Genomic DNA, 20,562 nt, shown 5'->3' on the forward strand with positions numbered 1-20,562 from the left:
GGGGGGGGGAGTGTGTGGGCGAGGGGCAAACACGACTGACGCACAGACGACGCTGCAAGGGGAGCACGGGAAGGCCTTCGCACTGCGTCGGGAACCAACACCTTTCTTCTACCCCCAACCCCTGGAACAAAAAACAAAACCCACTGGCTTCAAGGGGGCTGGATTCACCTTGGATTTGGTCTGCACGGGGGGGGGAAGTAGCAGCTTCCCTGGAGTTAGGAGGGTTACAGCAGAACCGTTGACCACACGTCACCTCTCCCCTTCCCTGTCACCCCGAAACAGGGGCAGGGAAAGGGACGTTTCACACCCTGAGGACAGTCACTAAACTAGGAGGCCCAGCTGCACGCAGGAACCTCTGACACCGACCCCAACATACATCGGGGCAGGACTTGCTACGGGGAAAGATTTTAAAAAAACTAAACACTTCAAGTATTTTTTTTTTTTTTTTAGTGATTTAAGGTCTCTTCCCCCCTGCTGCTGCTGCACTGGGTGGTTTAGCAACCTACATCCACTCTAGGGAGAAGGAGAACAGCGCAAGCGATGGCTGGTCTAACGCGAGGGGAGAGGGGAGCGGGGTGGGGGGGAAGGAAGGTGTGTGCGCTGGTTGGAGTCAGTCGTTCAGGGAACCGGCACCACACGCATGGTGTTGGTGTAGCCCGAGCCAGGACGCCAGCCCGTCAGTACGATGACCAGGTCACCACTCTTGAAGAACCCACGTGCTTTGCCTAGGAGAGAAGAGAGGGAGGTGTCAAGAGCTCAGGTCCCACCACCGTCAGCTTGCTGCGGGGGGGAACATCACTTGTCACCCACTCCCCTCGCCACCGAGGTGCAGGGGTGGGCCTGTCCCACAGCAGCTGCGGCCCTGGGCTGGTATCAAGACCCCGTCCTCCTGCTGCCCACCCATCTCGGACCCTTCGCCTCTGCTTTTGGCTCCTCTGCGACACAGAGCTTGAAATTCAACAGCACGAGATTTGGAGAGGGACCGGAGAAAGGAGCCACCACGCTCCAGACTTCTCTTGTCTCCAGCATCGCGGTTCAAGCACTTATCACGTTAAAACCAACCTCGTTTTCTGCTGGGACCTATTTTAAGGCAGCTGTGACAAACTTGCTGTCCCATTTCACAATCGGATGCGGCTGTGCTTATGCAACTACTGTACCCCGTTTCCCAGTCGGATACCATTACCACACAGGCAGGGAGTTCCTCTCCCCTTGTCACCAGTCCCCATCAGTAACCCCAGAAGCACCATCTGAGGTGCTCAGGACCACCACATCCCACCAGACTGTTCCCCAGAGGAGGCTGGAGCAGCATCACTCACCAACATTCATGCCCAGGTTCACACGGAGATCCACGTCCTCTGCCCACGCGTCATGGGCTGGTTCTTTGCACAGGACGGGGAAGATGCCCCGGTAGAGGTGGGCCTGGCGCGCCGTCTGGTCGTTACGGGTCACAGCAATGATGGGAGCCCGCGGGCGGTACCGGGACACCAGGTGTGCTGATCTAGAAGGAAACCAGACACGAGGTGAAGCACCACGTTACAGGCACAGCCGCCCAAGAGGAAACCCATGTACAGCCAAAGGGAGCACAAGCGGCGGCGAGGTTTGCCTGTCACCCTGGAGGGCTCCACAAAACCCCTGAAGGGACACAGGAGCTACTGGCAAGAGCCAAGCTCACCAACGAGCTTGATGCTCTGCTGAATTCCCAGCCAGGCAACTGGGCGGACCACCACCAAAGGCTATCCTTTGGCGGCAGTCCCTACTCGTGGTGAAAATCACCTCGCCTCCAAGTTTAGGAAGTGCCATCTGGGTGTTTTGGGCCTGAAAACAAGCCTTTATTTGTCTCTGTTGCTATGTTAAGGTGGCAAGGTGCCATTTATTCTGGCCTCTGCAAGCAGTCCTTGGCATCTCAATGGGGGTCCCTGCAAGTTCCCTCTGTTTTGAGGAGCTCCCGCTTTATGGGATGGAAAGAGCCCACGCCAGCAGCGCTACCCAAAGCTTGCCAAGGAGGAAGCCATTTGCCTCCCAGCCACGTTCACCTGCTGAAGCCAGCGAACAGGCCGGTTCCTCCACACAGAGCTCTGCTCTTGTGCCCAACAGGAAGCAAATGCAACCAAGGCCAAAATTTATACCAGAAAGTTGGGCACAAAGTCCTTAAAATGCCTTAAAATAGCAAGCAGCACACCCTGGGTGGGGACTACAGCTTCCCTTTCCCTGGGCGCTGCTTACAGAGGGCATCAGCAAATAAATGTAGCTTAACACTGCAAGGCCATGGCATTTACAGCTCCATCTTTCCAACGAGCATGCCAGTATCTCCACTAGCTTTGCAGCCTCATTTAGTGGAGCCAAGCTCAGCAATACTCAGATTCAAGGATTGCTGCTTAAAGTAGGCAGTAGCAGTCTGCTCAAAGCACCCAAACACACGTGCCAGCTCTCAGACAATCCTTCCCACGCTGTCCAAGAAGCCTCCCGGTAGCTTAAGGAGATCCAGGTACTCAAAGGCTGTAACAGAATCCACAGCTAAAAATATTCAAATATCAGAGTTCAAGTCTCTTTAAAAAGGTCAAGTGTAAGACTGGAACCTTTTACAAAGAAACATTAGAAGCACGAGGGTGTCCAGAAACTGACTGCTTATAGTCACTCCTCATCTCTGCAGAAAGTGGCTGCTTCAAATCGTTTTAAGCGTAAATCTAGGTGAAGGATTCACCAATGGTCCAGATCTTCAGGTAGACCGTGCCCAGCACATATAACCACATCCCTGCTGCTGCACTATTTCTTTGGTCCGAATCCAGTGCAAGAAATTCAGATTTTCTTCCAGAAAGCAGTCTGAGACTTATGGTCGGACGTGCTTTGAGAGCAGGCAGCCTAGTTCCTCTAGACGGAAAAGCCGATCAGCAAGGCTTCAGCTCCCTTTCCACAACTGGAAGAGTGAGTCTCTACTCAGTAGTTGTCACCGTCGCTGGACAGAAATCCCAAACTATATAGTTCCAGTGCATCCGCATTGCTGTCTTTCACCTGCAGCCAAGGCACTGAGCTCACCTGAGTGCAGGCAGCACTTGGCTGCTGGGTGCCTGCCAGATGCCTGCCTGTTCAGTGAGATTACTGAAGGCAGGCATAAGGAAGCCTGTAAGAGGAAATTTCTAATGCTTTCAGTTTCCCTGCCTAACAATTCTAGGCTAAGCAGTCCCTCTTTGCCACTTGGGCTTAAGCAAGCAGGGCTGATGCCTGAAAGGTTCAGCAAGGGACCAGTAACTTGGATGCTACTACAAAAGGCCAAGGCCTTGATTTAAAAAAAAAAAAAAAAATTCTGCATCCACTGAACTTCTGCCTTACTGTTAAATGGAGGATTTCTTGCCAAGAAGTTTGAATCGAAGCTGCAACACTTCTTTTCCCTTGACTCTTCCAGCCAGCGCTGCTGGCAGAGATGCCATTTGCAACAGCAAGGGGAGGCAGAGCTCGCTGCTGATGCCACGCTGGCAGGGGCAGGCTGAGGAACTCGGAGGTTACGTATGTGCAGATGTTTAAGATGTCTGCCCATCTCCTGAGGAACCGGCACTGCAGGCAGGCGGCCTGGGCTCCCAGTCGCTGCCAAAACCCACGCTTCGCTGTTACAGCTCTGGGCTTTCAAAGCCATCTTTTTGCGAGTCTCCTTCCCCCACCCTGTCACGAAGTGGGCTTGACCTGAGGGAACCTGTCACCTCCTACCTTCCAGACTTGGTGAGGACAATAATGGCCCCGCTGCAGCACTTGAAGGACGCTTCCACAGCGCCAACAGCAGCGGCCTCCGTGGGATCACAGTTCAGGGAAGTCAGACGACGCAGTTCCTCAAACAACTGCCTGTGAAAGATGGCGGCTTCGGCCTCCCGGGCAATCTATAAGAGCAACATGCGTTCGGGAAGACAACACTCACATCATTTGCTCGGGGCAGCACAGGGTAAGGCGAGCTGCTCTATCAGCAAGGTGTCACACAAATACTGTCAGCTTTTGACATTAACCAATTAGCAGGCCCAGATTTAGTTCAATACGCTGGGGCAATGGCCACAACACTCAGCCACCCGACCAGCACAGCCTCATAGAGGAACCATTCGATCCTCAGGGTTTCTTTTCGGAATTGGTGGCACCTACTGAGTCACCTCGCCCTGCTGAGCCCACACTCGGGTGACATTCATGCCAACTGCCAGGCACTCTCGCTCTGCTCCTGCCTACCTGGAGTCCCTCCCTGCCACAGAGAAGTCAACTCAGACCGCAGCAGTTATGCAAGGCTGATACTGTAGCAGCAAGCTGCTTGCTAAATATTTGCAGTGTTAGAACGGAGCGTGTTTTTACTCATGGGAAGAACTGGCACCAAGCCCCCTCTCTGGGCCCTACCTGCCAGACTCGGTCAGAACTATCAGGGCTGGAGCTAAGCACTTAAAAGAGGCCTCCACTGCTCCTACTGCCATGGCATCGGCAGGGTCCCTGTTGTTAACATTGAGGCGGAAAATTTCTTCGAACAGCTGACGATGAAACATTGCAGCCTCAGCCTCACGAGCGATCTGCAGGCCCGAGTAAGAGGGAAGGAGGAGAAAAGAGGAAAGAAAAGAAGGAAAAATATACCAGAGTAACATGAGATCACATTAATTTGCTTAATTGTCATAGTAATGCAGGCAAGGGGATATTAAAGGTCAGGCTGTGAAACTCCTTGGCTCTCAGGTTGTGAATTTGTTGAACACAACTCAGACTAACGTGCCACAGCCACACTGCCTGGTCCACCATGCCATTTAACTGGTGGGCCCTGGTCACTGGGCAGGCATTGCGAAGGTGGCATTCCTGCTATATTTTGGAGTCCTTTCAGAGCAGCCAAATGCAGATTGCTTTTCAAGGACTACAGCAAGCCCATTCAGGCCGCACTTTGCTGTTGCTGCTTATTACTTCCTTGAGAGACTCTCATGCCATCTGCTTGCCTCCGATTCCTCAAGAGGCAATCTCTGTAGCTCCATGTTCCCCCTTCATATTCTCCCAACACCACACAGCACCACTAGAACAGTCCTCATGGAGCCAACATGCAAGCAACACACTTCCAACGGCACCCCTGAAGTTGGGAGACTGTCTCTCTCGGCTTCGTTAGATTTAGTTTAACTTGAGAGCCAATGAAGTTTCACCTCCAAGAGTTGTACCAACTTCCCTTTCAGTAATAGAGAAATAAAGAGGAACAAGTCTTCTTTACAGGGTTGTCACAATGTGTATGTTGGGGTGTTTGTACAGCGCCAGACTTGGACAGACAAGAGGTGCAGAGGCGTAACTAAGGGCTTTCTCTTCAGGCTAAGCATTTGCAACAAGTTCAGTAATCTATTCATCCCAGTACACTGGGAATCACTCACATTTAAAGACAATCTTCATCTCAGAAGGCTGCGTTAGCCCTTGACAACCCGATAAAGAAGGCTTGGAGAGACTAGAAAAGCATGCAAAGGTTGATCATCTTTTCAAGGACAACTTCATTCAGTTACTCCAGAAAGTGAGCAGCCACTACACAAAGCATGACAAGTTGATGTTTAAGCAGAGACTGAAGTGCCCTTATAGTGAAAGCTTTGTAGTTAGACCCCTTCCAAATAAGAATTTTGCTGCTCTAGTGTTAATGAATTATTTTATGTGATGCTAGGAATTATCCCTCTTCCACAGATATCAGTCTAAGCCAAAGTAGTTAAGTATCTTATGTCTAAAAATAACAGGACACATGTGACAGGCAGGAACAGTACTCCAGCGCCAACTCTAGTCCTAAAGCAGTGAGTTTTGTTACTGCTGGCTTTACACTTGCTGTTAGATAAAATGGAAGTATCTGCCTCGAAACACTTACTCCAAATGCAAGAGCTGGTAGCCAGGCAGTTTAACTTCAGCTGCTAGTCCAAAAGCAGGCAGCTCTGCCTAACATGCAGAGTGAACATGAGTTTAGAGGGAGGCCTGCACTCCCCAGTTGTAAGAGAATATGTGTATACACGTGCCTGTTTTGACAGTGGAAGGGCACAGCAATTCTTAATGCCATGTCACAGCTAGCTTTACTCACACAGAAATGGCTAGAGGGTTTCCAGTTGGTACACAGGTGGAGATACCAGGGTGGAGGTGGGAGAAAGGAAAATGAAGCGGCTATTTAAACGTTGGTCCTGTCAGACAGAATGGCCAGGGCAGGATTTGAAGACAACTGTGGATCATGGACTGGAATTGGAAGGAAGCCATTCCCACAAACAGGAAACAGCCTGCCCAATATTTGGAAGCTCGCTACTAAACTCAAACCACATGGCATTTTTGTCACAGAGATGCCAGCTACTGAAGAGCAAGCTCATTTGTACGAGGCTAGCTGGAAAGGGATCGCTGAGCAAAATCCCTTCAGAGTCCCAGCAAAGCTGCTGGGACAGGCTGGCAATAGACAGGTCAAGTCTTTGAGAGGTGCAAGGATAGCACATAGCACAGACCCTGATCGTTCTCAGCATCACAGCCCCCATGTTTGCTGCCTGCACTTCACGACAGAGAGAGCTTTACTTGCAATACTCCTGTAGCACCACTGCATAAACAAATATATAAACCCAAACTGATACCAATTTCAGGCCAGGGAATGCATACAGGAGCCACTCTTTACCAGAGGCAAGGTGCTCTCTCCCTGCTATGACCACGTGGCCACTTGAGAAGGAAATATTCCTCTGCTCTGGCCATGCTGCAGATTTTCAGACCGTGGTTATTCAGGGCACTGTCGCTGGGCAGGGCTTCTCTCAACTAACACCAAGTGAATTAGCTCAGATGAAAGATCCTGACTGTAGGGGTATATGCTCCTACCATCACAGAGTTGGCACCTCACTACCTGTGCTATGTTACATTAAATAAAGTGAAACTGTATTTGCTCCTCTGCACAGAGGGTTAAAACCACTACTGCAGGGGCCTGGCAGAGTGAACACCACCATTCCCAGGTCTGCAGGAAGAGAGAAGCACATGCAACAGATCCTGAGCTCAGGCTACAGGTACAATGCAACGTGCCCAAGTCTAAAAATTAATGCCAGAATGGAAACCCAGGTGGTAAGGTTTGCTGCAGCAAGTTTCCAGCTCTTGGTGGAGAGTCAACCCTCCTGTTTTAGGGGGTGAAAACTGAGGAAGAACCTTTTAGGTGCACCGTTAGTGTTCAGCCTGTAAACCAGCAGTCACTGCGCAGTAATCATCAAGTCATATTTTGCATTTACCACGTGCAAAAAACACCACTCCATATTGACCAGATAAAGGTAAAATATTCACATAATGCACTGCAAACAAACACTAGCTGAGTTCATTAATCTATATAACCTGAATTGCAAATAAAACTGGTGAGTTATAACTGGTGACAGTTATCACTGCTATGATTCACAGCACTGGTAACTGGGGAGAAGTAACACTTGCAGATATTTGACATGAGGCTTTTTATCAGCTGAAATGCAAGCTGGGTGAACTCAAAGCAGAGCAGAGGTTTCTGGCAGTTCAGGCATGTAAAAATATGGTGCTGTCAGTACTCCTGCAACAAACACTCCCAACACCAAGCACACCAGGTGCTGAATGCAACAGCGCTCTAAATCAGACTCACAAGCCTCCCCCCCATCCCACCCTCCCTCCCACCACAGAGGAGTCAGCCAATACCTTTCATTATCTAGAGATAAACTGCTTAAGCAGCTCCTTGACCTTGGAGAAGTTTAAGGCATTTAATATGCCAAAATGAATAGGGCATTTGGAGAAACTCATACCAAGGTAACAGCAAAAAAAACCTTTACCCTGGCCTAAACAAAAATTACTATGAGAAATCTGAAGTTTTAGATTTCAGGGCACTGCAGAGCAGTTCTCAGCTCTGCCCAACAATAGTTTGGAGCACACAAAGTGAGATTTCAGGCCCTCAGGACCATGCTCGGTAAAGAAACACCTACAGCAGGAGTGTGAACAAAAAAATCACTACTTCGGACTGCTAGGTGCTGCCACCTAGCACCAGACATTTAGATCTTCAGGTGCCTGGCTCAGGTGGAAGATGCAGGGCAACAGAGAATGCTACTTTCACCTGTGGGACAAGCCCCCCACCAGAGCAAAGGCTGTACTCACAGCATGCTGCATGCGCACAGCCTCAAGCGGGTAGTCTCCCTTGGCAGTCTCTCCGGAGAGCATGATGCAGTCTGCTCCATCCAGGACAGCATTAGCAACATCACTGCCCTCAGCACGGGTCGGGCGAGGTTTCTTGATCATGCTTTCCAGCATCTGGAAAAGAACAAATCTGAAGAAATTAAGACAGTGCAGAAGGATGCAGCTGCTTTTTCACTAGCGTGCTTCAGTATATTTTATAGATAGGTAGGGCAGAAGATAGGATGCAGCCGAAGGACTCCGGGAGAAGAATTCTCCTGTGGGTTCAGGACAGAGGGACCTGGTCCCTAACCAGCTTTGAATTAAAGCATCTATCAGTGAGAAAAACACTTCCTCATGAAACACCACCTGAGGCAGCATTTCAGTTGCAATACAGGAAGAGGAAGGAGCATATGCCACTGTAAATCCAGAACCTTGTCTGATGACCACTGTCTAGAGACAGTTTTCGCTTCCACAGCCTGTGCAGAGAATCAGCACAGCCAGGAAACCAGCCCTCCCAGTGCCTGAGGACTGTCCATACATGATCCCTACTGGAACCAGTGAAGCTGAGCATCAGGTCTCCCTCCCTCACTAGCAGCTCCCACAATAAGGAGATGGATCTTTTACTCAGTTCCTTCTGACACTGCAGCGTGGGCCCATCTTGCTAAGGTTCCCAGGTATCTTCCAAGTCTTCTCTGTTAGACACAGATGTGCTGCTACAAGATGGCAAGGCAAAGCATAAGCGATTTTTTCCCCAGAATTTGTTTAGTCAGCCCAAAAGGCTCATACTGCATGAGGTTTTGAGGGGTACAACCTTCAGCAGACAGACAAGAGGTCCTGTAACCTTGCTGGGGAAGATCCCAAACACATCTTTAAAGAAGTGCCTCAAGATGAGCTCAAGCAAAACCTCTTTCCTCTTGGCATCTCACTCTCTAGCAAACACCATCAAGCCATGACAGCTACTGACGTTCCCACCCTGCCAGACTCAGGCAGTTATGAGCTAGTGTTGCATTTCGAGTACCTGAGTGGCACAGATGATGGGTTTGCCAGCCCTGTTGCAGCGCCCAATCATCATCTTCTGGGCGAGGAAGACTTTTTCAGCAGGGATCTCAATTCCCAGGTCACCGCGGGCCACCATAATGCCATCGCTGGCCTCCATGATCTCATCAAACCTGACAGCAACGGAAGAGGTTTGTTACCCCCATTTGTTCTGCAAAGCACCTTCCCATCTATTCTGTCCTCCCCCTCCGAAAGAGGGCCTTGCTCCCAAGCATAACACACAGCTACGCTGTCGGCGCATGGGCTTTCCACGTCCCATTTTGGTAAGCTGTAATGCCAAGGAAGGAGGAAGAAAACCAAGACCAAGTCATAGCATGTATAAAGCACTATAGAAAGCTATACAAAGACAGACTGAGAGGAGCATGAGTTGATCTGAGATATTTTGGTCTGATAGTTTGTCGCAATTGTGGTGATTCCCATGCATTAGCTTGCCGATTTGCATCCGGAACAGCAAGTTTGCTTTAGTTTGAACTCACATTTGCTACAAAGACTATTGTGGATTTTTCAGAATGGGGGGAGAACTGTGACATTGTCCCCATGAGCTCAGGGCGTGTGACAGTTACACAACCCACTGCTCATACCACACCTACGTCAAGTCCCACGCACGTGGCATTAAGTGACAGCCTGCATTACCACCCTGTTACTCGGACTAGACAGTTTTCTGCTGCTGGCAAGCCAGAGACCAGGAGTCCTGACTACAATGCGAATGGGCTGTGCTCTTCCGTTGATACAGGGTGATAGACCTGCAATGCCACCTGCACAAAGCTCACCTGCGCACACCCTCATGGTTCTCGATCTTGCTGATGATCTTGATGTTCTTTCCCTTTTCCCCTAGCACCTTCCTGACAGCATGGACATCAGCAGCTTTGCGGATGAAGGAAGCGAACACCATATCCACGTTCTGCTCCACACCGAATTTTAGGTCCTGAATGTCCTTTTCAGAGACCGCAGGCAGGTCGACTGCAGCGCCAGGCAAGTTCACTCCCTTCTTGCTGCCGAGCATGCCGCCGTTCTCAACCTCCGTCATGACATAGTCCTTGCCTGAAACAGATGTGTTCCCACAGTCAGTGTTTACCAGCAAGCTCCCCGCTGCCGGCTCCCACACCACCTCCCGACCTGAGAACAGCAGTGCCAACAGCCATCGCACGCTATAAGAACCACATCACTGCTCTCTTCAGAGGACTTATGTAACACACAAGCTTGCAATTTACCCATGGGAGCACAACAGACCAGTTTAAACCACTTCTACACTGTTTTTGGAGAAGATGCCATTTGTTCCATGTAGGAGGTTGAGACTGCCTCCCCCAAAAAAGCTACCAGGTTGCACTTCTGCACACAGGAGCCCTGTGATACCAAACTGAGCACCCCAAAAGCCTCACCTCGATCTCCCTGCACACTCTGGCTGGGATTAGAGATGATACCTTGAGGCTAAAGAAGTCTAGGCACCACTATAAAGGGAGTATTGTGGAACTAACCTTGCCCCTACATTACCAGTTAAAGCTAGTTCTGTTTCTAACCACAAAACTCAGGGTTTATGCTGTAAAACTAGTTACATCCTGCATTAAAAATATGAATTAGCCTGGCTAAAGTATGAATTAGCTAAACAGGCTTTGATCATGAGCACTGCTAAGTCCCTACCACACATTCACCTTTGAAGAGGGATTTTAGATGTCAGTCTAGTTAAACCCAGCTGAAGTCAGTTTTTGGAAACTTGCTACACTTGAAGGAGAGAAAGTTTTACACAAAGTCTCACTACAGCATTAAGAACCAAGTAATCCTTTAATACAGAACTGCAAGCTAAAAAATAGTTAGTGGAGGGAAACCACAAATATATCCTGAGGAAAGAACAGGCATCATAGCCGGAACGGTTGTTACCCACCTTTCTCCTTAACCAGCAAGGAAATCAGACCATCATCCACATAGATCTTGCTGCCAATTTCTACAACCTTGGTGATATTCTTGTAGTCCACCCACAGCACGTTCTCATCGCAGTTCTCCATGAAGGCATCATCCAGGGTCACTTTGAGCGGTGCACCTTTCTTGAGCTCCACTTCTGCTGTGCCACTCTGCGTGTCAAAACATGCATTTTAGCAAACACAGTAAAAACCAGCACACAACCAACTCTCAGCTTGCAGCAGTTCATTCCAATTTTTGGTAGCTAGCTCGCTACCATGAGACATTTTTTTTGTTTGGAAAATGCCACAGGCATAATACGGTATCCAGTCTCACATGCTGAAAAAAGTGGCAGAAAAAAAGAGCAACTTACTCCCTTAATGAGTCCAGTTCTGATTTCAGGTCCCTTGGTATCCAGTGCAATAGCCACAGGTCTGTAGGTGATAGGATCAGAGGCAAAGCTCTCTGTGGCTTCTCGCACGTTCTTGATTGTGCCCTCATGATACTGGTGAGGAGGGGGAAAAGATGGAAATGTTCAGCCCATTTCTACTCCACTGCTTTCCACTGCTTACAAATAAACCAAGACCACTACACACCCCAAACACTGCCCAAGCTGACAGCTCTGCTCTCACACGCTAAATTTCAGTTCTAGCTTGAGAATTTAATTCAGACTGAGCTTCCAGAAAAGCAGAGTGTGAGGAAACAAAGGCCCTCCCCACATTAAAGTGGGGTCTGGCAGTTATCTGACTGTGACTTTGGTGCCCCCAGTTCTAATCCCAAAAGGACAACTCAAGGAGAGAGCCCAGGTGCTCGGCTGACATGATTTTCCATCAGGACATACACTTGCCTTTTGAAGATGGCCCACCAACCAAGAGGCCTTCAGGAAGAACGTTTCTGAAAGCTTTGCTGAACACCTGCCTATTCAACATGGCAGAATACGGGCAGCACTGGCAGCTGGATGGTTATGTGCGTGGAAGACTCCTGAATGCCAGAAGAACGTCACAGCTAAGCTACTGCCACACATGGCTGTTCTCCTCCTCCCTTCAAAGCACAGAAGGGAGGATGCCATTCTCTACACTGCTGACTCCCCCACAGACTTCCAGCCTGACCCCTCTTATCAGTCCCACAGGCGAGCAGATGGACAAGTTTTTTTTACAATTCTTTTGCTTAAATTTCCCCTAAAGACAAAGGATTTGCTAAGAGGACATTATGCACTTAAGTATTTACATTTTATTTTGAGAGCCAAAGCAATCACAGCCACAAGTTCAAGACTCCAGCACCACGCACCCGGCTTCCAAACTTTCAAGTGTGCAAGAGCATTTCATTAACGCTGCCAGTTTCAGGACAGACAGTTCTGCAGGGAAACTCCCATCCCAACTACCTCAAATGAGCTTCAGATGACCAGCAGATCAGTTTACTTTACTTGCTTAAACAACATTAAGAGATAACCTTGACTGCAAGTTGTGTAACACTTGACAGACTTTTCTAGATAAGAAATAACCTTTCCCCTCTCTGTACCAGACTGACAGCGTTTGACCTGACCCACCTAGAAACACCCAGCTCCCCCCACACCATTCATCTGCCTCGACACAAGCCCCAAACGCGGGCTTCAGTATCACAGGGACAATAATCCAGCTCCAGGAAGGTGGGGCTGGAAAATGCTGTGCTGAAGTTTGTGTGCATGCCCTCTGCCAGAGATACACAATGGCTAACTCTTTAGAGCAGGAAAAATTTAGTTTATTGATTTGTGTTTGCAAGTTGAGGGGGAGAAGGCCCCAACCCTTCCATGCACCGCAGCCTAGATGGATGCAGTACAGAAAACCTGCCTGTATGGTGCTATTACATTTATCTGATCCCAGCCACCCAGGATTTTTCCTTTTTAGTTTGACAGCAAGGACTAACTGAAGTCTGACTTCCTGAAGAGTTACATATCCAGGACAGGAATGCAGGCAGAGCTGGAAGTAAAAGCCGTTTTTGTTCCTATATAAAATGGTGGCAGCCGGGTGCTAAAGGACCTCTGGTAAAGTTGAAGCCCCATTAAATGCTTTGGGGTGGACACAAGAACCAAAGCACTCGAGACAGATGAAAATTCTTTGGGGCTTCGCTGGTAACTGGAACATTTTGGAGGAACCAGGAGAGGACTCAGACTTAAGACTGGCTATGGCTGACAGTCAAACTCAACAGGAGATGACAGCAAGACCAGACTCTGCTGTAACCTAACCTCATCTGTGTGAAATGTGCAGTTAGACCTCACCCAAAGCAGAAAGCCACAGGTCCCTGTCCTTGACCTCAGCTAACAAGTATGCAAACCACAGAAGCAGCTCCACTAGGCAGCAACGGTGTGAAAATTCCCAGTTTCAGCCTGGCCACCAATTCCCTGATGAGCCACCCAGCTGCAGGATTTGACTACTGGAAGGCAGAGTAATTCCACACTACCCTTTCTTCAGGCAGATTTTGCTAACTACAGCCTATGCACCGACACTACACCAGGGTGTTTAGTCAAGGTCTGATGGTCGTCCACAGTTAAGCATCAGACCTTTTGATTTTGACAGTGCCCTGTGGCCTTTAAAGGCCACGAGGGTGAGAAGCCAAGCTGTTATGCCCCATGAGGCTCACGGTTCAGTAAGTAAAACCACCTACAGCTGCTACTGGCTACTGTCTGACATTTTGAAAGCTGGAGGGCAGCCAGGGTAAAAAAAAAAAAAAACTCAGCTCAGGGTGGCATTCTAGGCAACCTGGAATGGGATCCTCGGCTCCTCCAGTATCACTTAGGATCTCATCTATTTATATCAATAAGGGTTTGTCTGCCACAAATCACGTTGATTTCTTTTGACCTTATTCTTAAAAGCTCACCACACCACCTCCCAAATACCATGGTGCTAACTGCATGACTCCCAGGAACACAACCAGAGTTGCTGGTTAGCCAAGCAAACCCAGGAGTTCAATTCTTTCAACTAGGGACAGTAATTACTTCAAATCACTAACAGTTTTCTCTTGAGACAAGGTTATTCATTGATTGCCCGCTTGCAAAATCCCCAGCAACAAAACAAGAAGCGAGACGAGCAACCAATAGTTGTGTACTCCTGCAGAGGTGCACAGCAAAACAGGGACAAATTTTCTCAGCTTCTATTAACTGAGAAGCAGCAGCTTTGTACAGCGAACAGCAGAACATGAGGAAGAACTGAAGGATTTCATGACAAGCAGTTGGCACACAAGTGTCAAGTATCAGTTACCTGGCTCCCTGGTACAGAGAAAGGGTGTGGAACCAACTTCAACTACTTTCATAATGGCTCAGAAAGCACACTTAAATGTTAACAGCAATTACACAGGCTCAATATGTGCAACCAGTATGCTTTCCACAAAAGCAGAGCTAAGTTTTGCCTTCCCACACTAAGGCTGGCCTGGGCTAAGCTGGATTTCCCTCTTCCATGAGGGAGAGGGTGAGCAGACACACACACAGAGCCCAGTGAGGGCTGTATCAGTTCAGACCCCACCCTCACCTCGTGGGTGCCGTGAGAGAAGTTGAGGCGGGCAACATTCATTCCAGATTTAATCATTTCCTTCAGCTTCTCCACCGAGCGGGAGGCTGGGCCTAGGAGGAAGAAAGAGTTTGAATATTAACTTTGTAAAAATAATGAGATAACCCACACACGCCAGGCTGTTTCATGTGGAAGAGAAAAGGTATAATGGATACAGACTTGCTCAGCGCTAAAGCAGCTCATCTCTACAGAAGCAAAGATTGCTTTAACTTGCCTTGAGGAGCGCAGCAGAACCTAAGCAGTTCTGATTTCCCTGGCTACTGGATTCACTCCTAGCAATAACATGGGTTAGGCAGACATGGGAAAATCGTGTTCTTTCAACACACAAGTTCAGCCCTGGCAAGGGATGAAAGCTGAAGCCTTCTCACAATTTCCCTAACAAGTTTCACCAACACAGGGATTCACAGCTGCAATTCTCTCCTATCTAGGAATCGCGTACCGATGGTGCAGATGATGCCGGTGTTTCTCGCAATGGTTGGCTCCGAGTCAATGTCCAAGCGGCACATGTGCTCCAGGAAGGTGTCCGCCATGGCAGCGTGCAGCTGCTGGGTCTGGATGAAAGCGGTCCCTGCATCGTGGTGCTTCGACATCGTTGCTGGAATCCTGTGTCTAGAAGAGAAGAAAGCAGTGCCAGGTTTAGGAATCCCCCAGACTTGCTCATCAAGCAGAGACACCAACACACCCACGTGATGAATATGGAGGTAACAAGAAAGCTGCTACTGGGTCAAACTATCTTTATGTTCCTACTTGAGAGTCTCAGATACAGGCAAGACACACTGCTATTTCCATGTCATCCCCCACGTACACCACCCAAAGCTCACCTGCCTTCTATGCAGATGTTCCCTTCATAGCTTCTCTTCATTGCCAGTCTTCCCTTGGAGCTACACAACGCAACAAAATTCAAGCACTTGAGTGCACAGGCAGAGATTCTGCCTCATCCCTCCCAGCTCTCAAGTCATTTCTCCTACAGGCCTCAACTGCGTTACCCATCGCAACCGGGGATCGGGGCAGCTTGGCACTAGCGTGACTGCGGATATGCTCTTACACGGGCCATCTTCTGCCGAGAAGCACCTAATCACAGCAAAGTCCACCTAAGCTTAAAACCCATCCTTTAAGCCCGTACAAACAAGTAAACGTGAGTTGATTAAACACAACACCTTGGCAGAGAACATGTAAAAGACTGAAGATTCCTTTAATACACTCAAGGTCCCTTTTCAAACTGAGGATGCTGCAGATCATCCCCATCCCTTGCATTCCCCCCTCACCCAGGGTGGCAGAAAACCACCACGAGGTTTAAAACTGGTTATTTTTTTTTCCAAGTTTGGATTAAAAAAAAAAAAACCTCTCTGAACTCAGGCTGCTTGCCTCTACAGAACTAGAGCATCCCCACAACAGCAGGAACAGCCCACAGTCCCAAGAGGAAGCTGAACTGAAGCTTAACTGTCCACTCGTATGGCAGGACACTCATTTCCCAGCAGTGCTGCTACCCCTGGGCATTTCTAATTGCGCACCTCAGGCCGCACCATAATAATCTTGTTCTCAGGTAGCAGTAGCTAGTGAAAGCTCTTTGTCCTCTTCGACCTGCCCAGGCTAGATTGCCGGTGTTCAAAAAGCCTCTGGTTAAGAGAGTGATTTAAGGCAGTGGCTACTGGCATGGGCAGATCACTAGTTTTGACTTCAAACAATGGTTTGACTTCAAACTTCATCCCCTGGGCACACAGGGGATACTTAAAGCAGGCTGCTCTTTCAGCATAAGCTGCCTTCACCTAAAAGATAAACCTTTAGCGTGGCGCTCATAGAAATATGGGCTGCTGCTCAGCTAAAGGTAGGGATAGAGCAGGGGGTTTGTTCTGCCTGCCCCAAGGAGAAAAAAAAAAAAAAAAACCAAAAACCACCCAACCAGTAAGTCACAAAATGGCGTTAGCTGCACACACCAGCTAGCTCAGTGTATTCAGCTTTGAAACAGAGGCACTAATAAACCCGAAAGCTTTGTCAAAGCTAGCAGGGCTGACCAGAACGAAGCCATGCCTCTAAGGAACAGGCAGGGAGATCCCCTGCCAGCCTGCCATGTGCCTGCCCGGTGCCGCAGAGGCTCTGTTCGTGCCGACGCTCCTCCCCTCAGCCACTTCTGCTCTGCAGACCTTCCCCACGTACGTGCAGATCGTGCAGATCCTCTCACAGGCAACCGTGACTCACCATCGCCTTGCTCCCATGCGGCATAAAGGAGTCAGGCCAGCGAAAACCATAATTTGTCCTGGCAAAGCCTCCTTTCCCTCAGCCCTGCCAGAAGCTGCTGATTCACCAGAGTCAGTACAAGAAGGTCTGCCCACATAAAAAGCCCGACAAAGTCCCATTATTATAGGAAAACCCACTGGTCAGCCCTGAAACATTGTGTTTTAGCCCTCTAACACTTGCTGCTGCATCCTCTGACACCTGCGGAGCAGCACCGGCTTCTCTAGATGCCAAAAAAAACAAGCCTTTGCTGGGAAATTGCCTCCATGCAAACACGGGCGATCAGGTCTGCGCAGCTTCTGGGAACGAGAGGAATATGAAACAACGGGATCCCGAGACAGAAACTGCATCCAGAGCATGACTTGGAAGTTTTTAAAAATAGGCAGGTGAGTTCCCCCTATCTCATGGAAATCCCGCACCCACTGAAGTCATTTGCAAATATAATTTTAAAACCCCTAAAGCCTTTATAAATAGGAAAGTTAAGTTCCCAGTCAGAACTCCCTTCACAAGATTTTCCAGCAGTTCAGTGAGCTCAGAAAAATTAATCACAGACACTGTGACCTTGTCCAGGGGCGAGAGCAGAAGCGCAGCAGCCAAAAAGTATCCCAAATACCCATCTGCCCACAGCACCATGCCCTGCTACCAACAAGCTTCGCTTTTTAATACTTCCTCCTGCCTCCCATTACCATGTATTTACAAAGCACTGACTGAATTCTACTGGAAGGACCAGTCTCATAAATGTAACAGGAATGTCTGGCATTTCCCACTACTCCAGACTTGCTTTTTTTAAAATCAAACAGAGGAGCAAGGACTTCAAGGACGCCCAAAGACACTCAGTGTGGGCTGAGCAAGGAAGGGGGTAAGCAATACCCTACAAAGCCTGAATGTTTCCAGCACTGAATAAATCTGAATTTCTTCCTCAAGGAATAACGATTACATCTCCAAGTTTATTACTTGGGCTGCCTGTGCTTCAGGCAGGGCGTCCCAAAGATGTCTGGTATGTCCCTGGCTCTTGAATATTCTAGAAAGAGCCGTCTGAGGTCAGGACAACCGGTTTTGCAGTAGCGAGGTGACTAACTCCAGCCAGCTCATCCTGCGGTTGGCTGAGAGAAACCCTAAATCCATGGCACCTCCGGATCTGCCCTGGGGGATGGGGAAAGGAGAGGCTGCGGCATTCCCCGCCGTGGGCCAATTCTTTGCTGTTATCAGTGACAAAGGGAAGTGGAAACTGCAGAATCCTTGCAGGGACTGTCCCCAGGCAGGACCGGCGTTAACCACCTCCATGCCAGACAAAGATGTTTTACTGCCTGTAAAAGGTGCAGACAGGCAGCAGGGATGCTCTCGGTGGGTGACTATTCGGGTTTTATTGGTCAGCCTCATTTACACAACCTCACTGAGACTGCAGAAGAAGGCTGCTCACGCCCAGTGTCCCTGGCCAGAGGCAGAAATGGTTTGAGTTAGCAGTTATATTTGAGAAGGGCAGGGTTATGAAACCGGGCAGGCCTTCAGATTCCCAAAAAAAGCCTAGAAAAACATTAGTTTTGTCATTCCAGAAGCTAAAGGCACACAACAACAAAAAAATACAGCTCTGTAGCAAAGCAGGCTTTTAATACAGCCTGTCAAGCCCTCTTCCAGGAAGGAAGGACAACACATTCTTCCCTGGGTGGCTGGTGCAGGAGGTGGCGTCGCGCCGTTACGTAAGTACAAGATGGCCACCCCAAAATGACATCTCTTTTCTGCAACGCTAGGATGGGACCCAGAAGCCACCACCTGCTCCTGGCTGGCATACACTCTCCCCGGCAGCGAGCCACAGCTCCGCAATGGAGACGCCTCTCCGGCTTTTCAGCAGATGAGCTACGTGGGATGGGAAGGTCAGGCCAGCCTGCATGGCACTGGGCAACATCAGCACTTTCCCTGTGTGCAGATGGATTAGCCTTGCCTTAGCTGAGCCTGCCCTCCCCAGAGGGTAAAGGGATACAGGAGGCTTAACAAAAAAATTAAGCAAGTCAAGGTGACAAGCATCAGATATTTGGCGACAAGAAAGATTTATCTCGAGGGTATTTGTAGTGCAGGCAGACCTACCAACTTTACCTTGCAGCATGTTGCTCTGACAGAAGACAAGCCTGGCCCCACACCAGCAGAAACCACCTAACTGCCTTCAAGGAAACTGTAAAAATCTTTTCTGCATTATAAAAGAAAGTTTGGGGTTTTGTTTTGGGGTTTTTTTTACATTTATATATAAATCTAGGTAGAAGTATAGATCCCTCTGCTGTATCCCCAGCTCCAGGATGGGGATTTGCTGCGCACCCAGCCGTGGGTGGCAGCGACAAGGTACTGCAGCCCCATTCCCTCATTCCCTACGTGCCATCCATCACCGCTTGCTGCAGCAGCCCCAGCACCATCTTCCCCCAGGGAGAACAAGGGCCTCCAGCCAGGCGGGAGATAAAGGACTAGCACGTGGTCCGGCCAGCCTGGGAAACGTTTTGTTTCTAGCAAATTAAATTATTAGCTTGGTGTGCGGAAAGGGAACTAACACCGGCACTGGATCACTCCAGCTACCGCCAATAAATTAAGGTTTTCATAAAATTTACAGCTTTGGGCAGATAAAGAAGTTGGTAGTCAAGAAAAACACAGGCTGCTCAAGAAACGGGCTCAGAAGCAGCGCTGCAGTCTCTGCAAGCTCGTTATTTAGTGAGAGTGAAGTTTCTCTGACGGGTTTCGCAGGGAAGAGTCCCAGCTTCAAACACGTGGCTCGCAGCAGAGCTTCCTGCCTCGGCTGAAAAGGCCTTCGTTAATCTGGTGACGGTTTGGAAACCAGCCAGCATCAGCATGACCCATTAGGCCATCAAACGTTAGCTCCTCTAAATTAGCCTAAATTCTGTTTTATAAATGGAATGTTGGGCATAAAATTACGTGCTTAGGAGTGAAATTTTTTTAATTAAGCACTCCTGCTTGCACAACAAGCCCTCGAGTTTCCCTGGGGGTATCTGGGTAACCAAGAAACCTCTTTGTCATGCAACCTTTAGGCCAAGGCAGGTCAGGATTAACAGCAGCCCTTCCCAGGAGCAGGAGGTAACCGGAAAGTTAAGACATTAACATCACAAAAACCTCTGGAAAACACTGATTTCTGTTAACCTGGGCCTCTCCGATAACGAGCTGCCGTATCGGAACAAAGCAGGTTTTCAGAGATTGTCCTCTACTTTTATTAATCTGAGGAGACAGTCGGGAGGTTGCCATTGTCCACCGACAAAAGCACTATTCGTGCCCAACTAGCCTGCAAAGAGGGTTTAAACACATTTCAAAGGTTTTCACAGTTCAAGGGACTGTCCAAATCAATTGGACGTGTTTAGGCAGACATAATTAAGGGAGAAGATTAATTCAGAAGGGGCCTTCTTTTCCGGGGGGGGGGGGGGGGGAATAAAGAGGCTGCAGCATCAGTGGTGAGTTTAGCGAGCCGTACACTGATTTAAGTTGATGCTCTTCAGAGCATCGCCGCGGCTCTTACGTGAGCGCAGACACGCGGGGGGGGGGAAGGCGAGCCGAGGGGGAGCCGGCAAAGCGCTTCGTTCCGTCTCCATCTGACTCAGCCTCCCAGAAGACTCCGGCCCAGCCCCGGCCATCAGGAAGGCGGACGAGATGTTGCAATCGGGGGCCCCGCGCTCCGTTTTACCGCCCGGTCTGCGGGGCACACGCTTCCCCCCCACCCCTCACCTCAAAGACCTTCCCCTCCCTCCCTCCCCAACACACACGG

At 49.3% G+C, this 20,562-nt stretch overlaps 1 protein-coding gene across 3 annotated transcripts; it reads right to left on the reverse strand.

Moving 5' to 3' along the window:
• Positions 1 to 27: 27 nt before the first annotated feature.
• Positions 28 to 15,499, reverse strand: PKM (pyruvate kinase, muscle). Of its 3 annotated transcripts, none has more exons than XM_010571571.1 (11): positions 15,401 to 15,499; positions 15,019 to 15,188; positions 14,541 to 14,632; positions 11,414 to 11,545; positions 11,027 to 11,213; positions 9,918 to 10,188; positions 9,110 to 9,260; positions 8,074 to 8,226; positions 4,363 to 4,529; positions 1,317 to 1,498; positions 28 to 725 (listed from the first exon to the last, which is right to left on the reverse strand). In XM_010571571.1, exons 1-11 carry the CDS (start codon positions 15,439 to 15,441, stop codon positions 619 to 621), a joined length of 1,653 nt encoding a protein of 550 aa, XP_010569873.1. In that variant the 5' UTR covers positions 15,442 to 15,499; the 3' UTR covers positions 28 to 618. The 3 variants fall into 3 exon arrangements, with proteins under 3 accessions (XP_010569873.1, XP_010569872.1, XP_010569874.1); XM_010571570.1 differs by lacking the exon at positions 4,363 to 4,529 and adding an exon at positions 3,700 to 3,866 and having other exon boundaries at positions 449 to 725; XM_010571572.1 differs by lacking the exons at positions 4,363 to 4,529; positions 11,414 to 11,545 and adding an exon at positions 3,700 to 3,866 and having other exon boundaries at positions 449 to 725; positions 15,401 to 15,458.
• Positions 15,500 to 20,562: the final 5,063 nt, after the last annotated feature.

The sequence above is a fragment of the Haliaeetus leucocephalus genome, unplaced genomic scaffold (genome assembly GCF_000737465.1).
Source record: "Haliaeetus leucocephalus isolate CR32 unplaced genomic scaffold, Haliaeetus_leucocephalus-4.0 Scaffold339, whole genome shotgun sequence".
Taxonomy (NCBI): Eukaryota; Metazoa; Chordata; class Aves; order Accipitriformes; family Accipitridae; genus Haliaeetus; species Haliaeetus leucocephalus.